This window comes from Brachyhypopomus gauderio, chromosome 3 (assembly GCF_052324685.1).
Source record: "Brachyhypopomus gauderio isolate BG-103 chromosome 3, BGAUD_0.2, whole genome shotgun sequence".
Lineage (NCBI taxonomy): Eukaryota > Metazoa > Chordata > Actinopteri > Gymnotiformes > Hypopomidae > Brachyhypopomus > Brachyhypopomus gauderio.
Genome location: NC_135213.1, coordinates 4,401,039 through 4,410,056, shown reverse-complemented (window position 1 = coordinate 4,410,056; position 9,018 = coordinate 4,401,039). Strand labels below are relative to the sequence as shown.

Genomic DNA, 9,018 nt, shown 5'->3' with positions numbered 1-9,018 from the left:
GAAGTGACCGCTGAGCTTGGAGCGACACAGTGTGTCATCAGCAGGTTGCAACAGAGATACAGAGAGACTGGAAGAGTCACAGACAGGCGCAGAAGTGAACGTCCTTTGGCCACGTCCCACACTGATGATGCTTCATTGTGAACAGAGCCCTGCGGATCCAGGCACATTTAACGGAGGCGAGAGTCACCCAAGTATCGTGTCAGACCATTCAAAACCATTCAGATCAGAGTGGTCTGTGTGCTAGATGACCTGCGAGTGTACCTGACCACACCACCAGGCACTGGTGTCATCGTCTTGCATGATCCAGGGTGTATTTCTGCTGGATGAAGGACCAGTGGACATCAGTGCTGGAAACTGATGAAAGTCAAATTCATGCTGAGCGGGAATGATGGCCACCAATGATGTTGGAGATGTGGTGTCTGTGGTGGTGCTACAATAATGTCCTCCTCATGGATTACAATGCTTCAGCTCATTGAGATCGCATCGTTAGGGAACGGCTGTTGGAGGACTGGGGTTCTAAAGGAGCGGCCCTGCTCTTTCTCCAGACCTGGATCCCATAAGAAAGCTATGGAATCAGCCGAGTTGTATAGAGGCTCAACTCTGTACCCCAGAACCCCAATGACCTGAGGGCCCTTCAAGAAGAGTGGGATGCCATGACTCAGCAGGCTATAAGTCAACTTGTCAACAGCATTAGATGTTGTTGATATGTGAACTCTTTACGTTTTCCAGTCAAATATCTATGACCATAGGTCAGAGGGCTCCGTTCATCAGCCTGGAGCTGTTGACCTTTGAACAGACCTTTGATCTTTATAAGGATCTGAATGTGTAAAAAATGTGTAAAAAAAAAAACCCGTTTTGGATTTCTTAGATATGTTCGATATAATCGTTCATAGCTCTGGAACATTTATAATTGTCACATAGCTCTGAATGCAATTTAATAACAATACGTTTTATTGTAGGCCTATTGACTAAAACACAATCCGCAGTAGACCTATGAAAGCGCCTTCTCTGAAAATTAGAAGAAAAATAAGCTTGTGTTAACAGGTTTCCTTCTTAAGACACTCGATGAAAAACAATCCTTAAATGGATTCAAGTCCCTTCAAATCTTCTTTCAGCCTTTCAACACTTTCGCATCACCGTCCTCGTACCTCGCCAGCATGCGCGTGACGTGTGAGGCGCGAGGCCCCTCCTCGCGCTCCGGCGCGCGCTCCGGCGCCTCTAATTTCACTTCCTCCCCGAGGCGCTCCTAGTGCGGGGCTCGTTCGTTCCAGGATTCAACAACCATGTGAAGAAGCTCTGGGGGGTGAAGTACACCGGACGCAGCCTCTCCTGTACTTTTTGTCATTAAAATATAGTCCTCTTTTTCCACTGGCCAGCGCGGAGTAGCGAATGGCAGACGAGAAAACGGCGTAGTGCTACGAACGGGTAAGCGCGTCCGCCGCCGTTTACCGTGAGACGCCAGCGAGGGACCGCGGCGGTAAAACCCCGAGGAGAAACACCAGTGTCCGCGCTTCTGAGGGAAATGTCCGGGTCAAAAGAGCGTTTTAGCCACGAAAAACAAGAGTGGAGTTTCACAGGGAACGGCCGGGTTAATTAAAGTTAAAGTTTTCCCAGTTTGGAGCGCTGAGCGGGCTGTTGTAACTGTTGTAACTCTGGTGGTCTTCCTCGACCCGCAGATATATCATGTATTCGTGATGGTGTGTGTCCGTATTCATGTCACTGTCAACCGTTAAAGCGACTTTGTCCACTTCAAACGTGTGGTGTGGTGTTATTTGTGGAGCGAGATGTATGAAATATGACGGGCTCAGCTGTCTGTATATTCACCAAATAGACACTTTTTTGGCATCTGGCGTCGTCGTTTACACTTTTGGTATTAAAATGTTGGTCTGTGTTCGTATAACGGACTTGAAGAAGAAAAGTCTAATCAGAATTACAGACAGAACAAATCGTAAAGTGTAATTGGTGATGAATACATGAACAGTAAGCCTTGCTATAGCAGTTTAATTCACCATAACACCTGGGCTGCCTGGTACAGAAGACTGGGTCTGCTAACAGCTTGTGTATGTATGTATGTGTGTGTGTGTGTGTATATATATATATATATATATATATATATATATATATATATATATATATATATATATATATTTCTTATATAAATATGAAAAGACACTGCCAGTTTTTCAGTTTCTGTTACTTTTACTGAAGGAATTGTAATGCCTACCAGACATAGTGGCTTTAAACACAGAAATGTTCTCAATAGTTGAATTTCAGTGACTGAGTGAAAAGTAGACTCCTTTTATTCACCGTTAAAGCACACAATTACGTACTGATTTGAAAATGCTCTGAAATGCATGAATCTGTCAGAATGACACCAAACCCTTTCAGCGTATCTATGAGTCACCTCTAATGGTGCTCAGATTAAACTTCTCTAGCCTGATGCTGTCTGGATTTTTCCAGACGTCTCAAATCGACTCCTTCAGCTCCAGACACTACGTTTTAATCCAGTCCGGAAGTCAGAGTCCAGGTTTGGTAGCCAGATGCAGACAGAAGCCTCTGGTCCCTCCTGTGGCATCGTTAAAGGCCATCTGCCCCAAGAGGGCCATCTACCCCGAGGCAGAGCTTCTCCACGTCAGCTCAGCTGACAATGAGACCCGTTGATTTGTGAAGAGAGGCTGCAGCAGACCCCCAACCTTCTCCACCCTCCCCGGACTGGGTCGCCTGGCACTCATTTACCCCCCCCCCCCCCCCCCCCCCCCCCCGCTGTCCCAGCTTCAGGCGGAGTGACAGTCCCTGGGACGGGGCTTTCTGAGCCGCGGGCGTGCGCCCATACGGGGGGTTAGCCACGGCCCAGCCCTGCTACGTGTCCCCGGGAGCAGTGGGGTTTTCTGTGGCAGTACTGCACCACTGCTTGGAAAGTTTGGAGTTCCACACTGTTTCACCGAACAACTGCTGTTCTGGACTGAAGCCCTAGAAGAAGTCTCAATCTTTTTGGTAAACAAGTCAGGACAGTTTGGCCTACTGTATGATGGGTTCAGATGCTCACTGTGAAAGACATTAGTCTTGGAGTTGGTGTGTTTATGAACAGAGTTTTAGGACATTAGGGTTCATTCTTTTTGGCTTGAGAATGTGGCCTCGTCTCTGTCTCTCTGTCTCTCTCTCTCTGACTTTGAGTGTGTGCGCATTTTTCTAAATTGGTGCCATGTGTTTGTGTAAATACCTTGAAAATGTGAAAACCCACAAGAGTCCCACACCGCAACGCACACACATGGCGTAGCGGCTGACCGAGCTCCCAGCTGCATCGCGCTAGAGTGGCGTGTGCTTCTGCACGGATGGCGCTTGTGAAAGTGGACGCTTGCAACTGCAGCCACACTTCCCGTGATGACATTTTGAGTTTTCTGAACGGAGACGTCGCGTCTCTTTTATTTCTTCGTCCTGCAGAAAGCGGCACCCGGTCGTACCATGCAGATGAACAATGGCCACCTTCCTGTGTTTGTGGCTCCGGCCAATGGGTCTGCGGGCTACGTTCCTGCCAGGGTGGCACCCGTTCGATCCCCGACTCCTACCAAGGCTCCGCCCCCACCACCATTGAAGCCTCTGGCTCCGCCCCCTACACGCCCTCCACCCCTCCACCCGTCCGAGGTTAGGGTCAGGCGGGAGCGTGCTCAGAACAAGCAGAGGAAGAACACTTATATTTGCACCGGAGTCTTCCTCGGAGCTTTCTTCCTCACCCTAATCCTCATCCTCAGCCTTACATCTGGAGATGTCCTAGACGGTGAGTGTGTGTGTGTGTGTGTGTGTGTGTGTGTGTGTGTGTGTGTGTGTGTGTGTGTGTGTGTGTGTGTGTGTGTGTGTGTGTGTGTGGGCTCACTCTTTTCATTGCTTTCACAAACACTCAATAATCTCTTTGTGAATCCCTGCCAATCTCAACGAGAGTAGCTCAATCCCTGTTCCCACACAGTCCTGAAGCAGTTTGATGAAGCTCTTAATCACCCTCCTCCTCCTCCTCCTCCAGCAGTCTGTCATGATCTCCTAGTGCGTCTTTTCATTCATCCGGTAATGGCAGGTGTGGTTCTGTTGTAGAGAACTGTCCGGATCACGACCAGACGCTGAGAGACTGGAAGCCAGGGCTGGATCCCCGGAAGGCTGCGGTGGTGCGGCGCGGAGAGCGGCTCCGTCTGGTGTCCTCCACCACCCTCTACTCTCTCACCATCCAGTCCGGAGGTGAAGCCCGAACGTGGGGACGAGTGATGGGGGGGGGGGGGGGGGGGGGGGGTACAGTCGGTGTCAGTGTAGGGACACACCAGTTATGGGAGAATGAGTTGGTTGGTGATGCCTTACTTTTATCAGCATTGAGTTTGGAGCGTGATGTCCAACAGATGAGCAGTGCTGTTAGTGGGGAAAAAAAGAACAAAATATAGATTTCTTCTGTAAGAAATTGAAATTTTACAGCCATATTATAATGTAAATCATATTACAGTTGCCAAATTTAGTCGCCATTTATCCCGGTGTTATATTTTCAAGCACTTCCTGTACTGTGTGACTGGTTGTTATGGTTATTTGATTTAACAAAGGCAGCTTGTTGTTCTGTTCATTATAAATCATGGAGATTCAGCTTTTTAGTCGTTAGAAGTCTGTGACGTGGAGTGAGAATCCTGACGGAGCTCTTATGCGATGCTCCTCAGGGCTGGTGGTCTTCGCCGATAACAAGGACGGCTCTAAGAACATCACCCTGCGGACACGGTACGTGCTCATCGAGGACGGCGGTGCCCTCCGCATCGGTGGCCCGGAGTGCCGCTACCGCTCCCGGGCCACCGTGACGCTGGTGGGCCGCTCGGACGACGCGGGCGTGGCAGACGTGCCGGGATTCGGAAGGAAGTTCATAGGCGTGCGGCCGGGCGGCACGCTGGAGCTCCACGGGTCCCGCCGGCACTCCTGGACGTTCCTGACGCGCACGCTCCCCGCCTCGGGCCTGCCGGCGGGCTCCTACACCTTCCAGAGGAACTTCAGCCGCGGCATCAACCTGCGCGTGGTGGACCAGGACACGGGCGGCCTGCTGCACGCCGAGCGCTTCGACACCCACGAGGTGCCCGACGACAGTCTCCGCCTCGGGCAGCTGCTGCAATCCCTCCCGCCCGGGCGCGTCGTGGCGCTCGCCGTGGGCGACTCCGCTGTCAAGAGTCTCCTCGGGGAGACCAAGACAACCATCCAGAACGTCCTGGGCAGCACCTACGTTAACGATCTAAAATTCAGGTACGCATGCAGCTAATGGTCTCAAATTCAGGTGTACACAGAAAGTGTTTACACCACTTTGTTTTGGTTGTTGATTGTTGTGGATTTTATTTAAATCGGATATAATTTTCCATTTGTATTTATTAATCTGGGGTTAGATGAATCATCCATGTGCAGTGCGGTGCCTGAATATCTTCTGAAGACTACCCGAGATTCTGCTGATCCTCCCCCCCCACACACACATCTCGGATACAGATACATGCTGAAGAAGTAGTTTGTAATCCTGGTACAAGTAGAGCTAATTGTTACTTTGAAAGTGCAGAATTTGACAGCTTGTCAGACCCAGTCATCTGATCTGCACTGTTCAGGGACAATCTCAAAGACATGCAAAGGCAGCATAAACTGTTATGCACAGATGCACATATGCTTAAATGCATAGATTCATATATGAATAGATGCACATATGCATAGATGAGTATATGCATATTAAAATTGGGCAAATGGGGATCTAATAATCTCATGTAATCTCTAAAACCATTTTAGAAATTGATCTAGACTTATCTAGAATGCATCCATAGCTTTAGTAGAGTGAGACTGACAGGAGCACTTACAGAGATCTTTCCTGGTGTTGATGCAGAAATCTCTGTGCTCCGACACGTTTGTGCAAGCTGTTCTGTTGACTTCGGTGGAACAGTAGCAGGGGAAATCAGACTACGCCTTGCAAGTCACATTTGATCAGAAGCCAGAAAGAATCGCGTTTTCCACGAATCGCAGAAGAGTCTGACTCATTCCCGCTGGGTCGTGGCTATCTGGGTGTGTAAGCGGTACATGCTACATGTTAAATGCTCACAAGGTCAAAGATGGCAACCAATGGCAACACACACACACACACACACTCGCAGTGCCAGGGCTCCCAATATGGAACATTTTGAGCTGTACACCGTAGCTGCCTCAGTGTTTGCAAGGTTTCGTTAGTTCCTCTGTGTCGCACTGAATTCCTCTCCATCTTCACACCTCCCCTTTCAACCCGGGTGTGTGTGTTCCAGGGAAAACACTCCCGAGAAGCCAACCCCCCTCAACCCCCCCCCCCCACCCGGTGTTTCTGACGTCCGTATTCCTGTAAGAAAACCTTCGCTGGAAGGTTAGCCAATGTTTCCAGGATTTGTGCTGGAAAGAAGCAGTTTCAGTAGGTTTGGTGTCTTCGGCGGGACAGAAAGAGTGGTGTGAGCGGGGACAGAAAGAGTGGTGTGAGCGGGGACAGAAAGAGTGGTGTGAGCGGGGACAGAAAGAGTGGTGTGAGCGGGGACAGAAAGAGTGGTGTGAGCGGGGACAGAAAGAGTGGTGTGAGCGGGGACAGAAAGAGTGGTGTGAGCGGGGACAGTTAAGACACTCACCAGAAGCTACTGGTTTTTAATTATGCATCTGATGGAATGCACTCCTGAGAAGTGTCAGTGGCAACGTGTCCGGAAGTGCAGCAGTTTGGTAGTGGGGGAGGGGGCGGTGTGTGGGTCTGTGTTAATGGGGGCCGTGTGGGTCTGTGTGGCAGTGTTGAGGGGGGCCGTGTGGGTCTGTGTGGCAGTGTTGAGGGGGGGGGGGTGTGGGTCTGTGTGGCAGTGTTGAGGGGGGCCGTGTGGGTCTGTGTGGCAGTGTTGAGGGGGGGGGGGGTGTGTGGGTCTGTGTGGCAGTGTTGAGGGGGGCCGTGTGGGTCTGTGTGGCAGTGTTGAGGGGGGTGTGTGGGTCTGTGTGGCAGTGTTGAGGGGGGCCGTGTGGGTCTGTGTGGCAGTGTTGAGGGGGGCCGTGTGGGTCTGTGTGGCAGTGTTGAGGGGGGGCGTGTGGGTCTGTGTGGCAGTGTTGAGGGGGGCTGTGTGGGTCTGTGTGGCAGTGTTGAGGGCGACTGTGGTTTGCCGTCTCTGAGCATCAGGAAGCCGATCCAGGATGTTACACACTATGAGGAGTGATGAACAGGAAACCTTACGAGCTAGTGATGCATATAGGTACAGACATGGACCCAAGACCAAAATGTATTCTCTCTCTCTCTCTCTCTCTCTCTCTCTCTCACCCACACACACACCCCACACACATACATCACTCACATCTCTCTGATCTCCTTTCTCTTCCTCACACATGCACACATACACCATATAACTCTTTCCGATTTCCTTTCTCCTCCTCCACACACACACACACACACACACACACACACACACACACACACACACACTTCTCTTGCCATCCTAGCTCTCCTGTATCAAGGCCTATTGGGACGTCCCCACCTCCCCCACACACACACACACACACACACACACACACACACTTGGCACCGTGTGTTCAGCTGCCCCCAGCGACAACATGAGCACACACACACGCCTGCAGCCCTGTCGGGGCCCCAACATCAGTGCCACGGGGGTGGATAAAACAAACGCGAACACAACCCCTCGTCTCCTGCGCACTTTGCTCTTCTTCTTTTAAAGGAGGATACAGACTGACCCGGCAGCACAGAACACGCTGGAATATTCGTGTGCAAAAAAGGGTTAGCATGTGCGAGCCAAGGCAATCCTCCCCGCAGGACTGCGTGTGATCTCGGTGAACGTTCGCACGACTGGCCCTTTAACACTCTCTAACAACAGGTGGTCTTTTCTCCAGGGTCTACTAGCAAAGGGGTCGCACTTTGACCTTTTGGGGTTCGAACCTGACCCCGTGCGGTGAGAGGCATGCAGACGACCTTTTTGACCCTCCGCCACACCCGTTAAACAGGACCCCTCCCCATAATCCCACCACAGCACCCCTCCCCCCTCTCTCACAGGCCCACTTTGTGTTAATGTCTCAGTGGGCGTGGTCGAAGACAGCTGTTGCCATGGATCCTTATCCAACTAGCCTTTTTTCCCAGTAAACGGTTTTGTTTAGTTGCGACCCCTTCCCCTGCTTTCCCCGAGGTTCGAGATGAGACATCGTTCAGACAACAATCTAGGCTGCCGTTGGCTCCGATCAGGTTATTGGTGGAGAAGGAGCGATAAATGTCCCGTGACTCTGAGGGAGAGCCAGAACTTTATTTTTTCCCCAAAGTTCTGGAGACCTGCAGGTTTGGGGCTCTCCAGAACGTGGCTGAACGCGAGGTCTCCGGCCCGGCGGAGGCTCGGCGGACGTGGAGCCCGTCCAGGGGGGCGTCTAACACGTCCCCGCAGCAGTAGCGCCAAAACCAGCAGCTCGGTGAAGTGTCGGCGGCCGTTTCACTAGCCCGTAAAACACACGGGGGGCCTGCCTTCTCCTGCACGCCTCCTCCTCCTCCTCCTCCTCCTCCTTTCTTCCTTCATCCAGTGACAGAAAAGCACTGAGTCACTGTTCGTTTTTGGTCTCTGGCTCGAGTTCTCAGCCTGCTGAAGACGAGGGAGAGAGAGAGAGGGAGAGAGAGAGAGACAATGCCTTGTTATTATTAGACAGCACTGGAGGAAATTAGACCTAAGAAATAACATGTGTGAACCATATGTAACCTAAAAAATCCCAAAGATCCGTTGGTGGGACGTTTGAAAGCTCAGATTTCCTGCTCAAACAAGCAGCGAGCGTTCTTACCCTCCAAACGGCTTTGTTACGCAACCCTCACGGCAGGCTGTCCGTAGCTTTTTATGATTTTCCTAGAGGACTCCTGCCTCCACGGCTTCAGAATTCTTTACTGCCACATGATCAGGTCGCTAGTTCTCATGTCTGTTGTAGCCCAAGCAAACTACAGAAAGTGCAGAACGGTTGGAGGAGGACCCGTCTGGGGGTATGAGATGGTTAAAGCAGCGTACA

The 9,018-nt window shown here is 51.1% G+C and overlaps 1 protein-coding gene across 2 annotated transcripts in view; it reads left to right on the top strand.

Annotated features, from left to right (window-relative positions):
* The first annotated feature begins 1,192 nt into the window (after positions 1-1,192).
* cemip2 (cell migration inducing hyaluronidase 2) overlaps positions 1,193-9,018 on the top strand; it is a 27,725-nt gene continuing 19,899 nt past the window's right edge. The window contains exons 1-4 of one of the 2 annotated variants that reach the window (XM_076999015.1): positions 1,193-1,425; positions 3,442-3,775; positions 4,084-4,224; positions 4,686-5,253. In XM_076999015.1, the coding sequence (XP_076855130.1) occupies positions 3,463-3,775; positions 4,084-4,224; positions 4,686-5,253 (1,022 nt within the window). In that variant the 5' untranslated portion in view covers positions 1,193-1,425; positions 3,442-3,462. The remainder of the gene's footprint in view (positions 1,426-3,441; positions 3,776-4,083; positions 4,225-4,685; positions 5,254-9,018) is intronic. The other variant, XM_076999014.1, reaches the window with a different exon arrangement.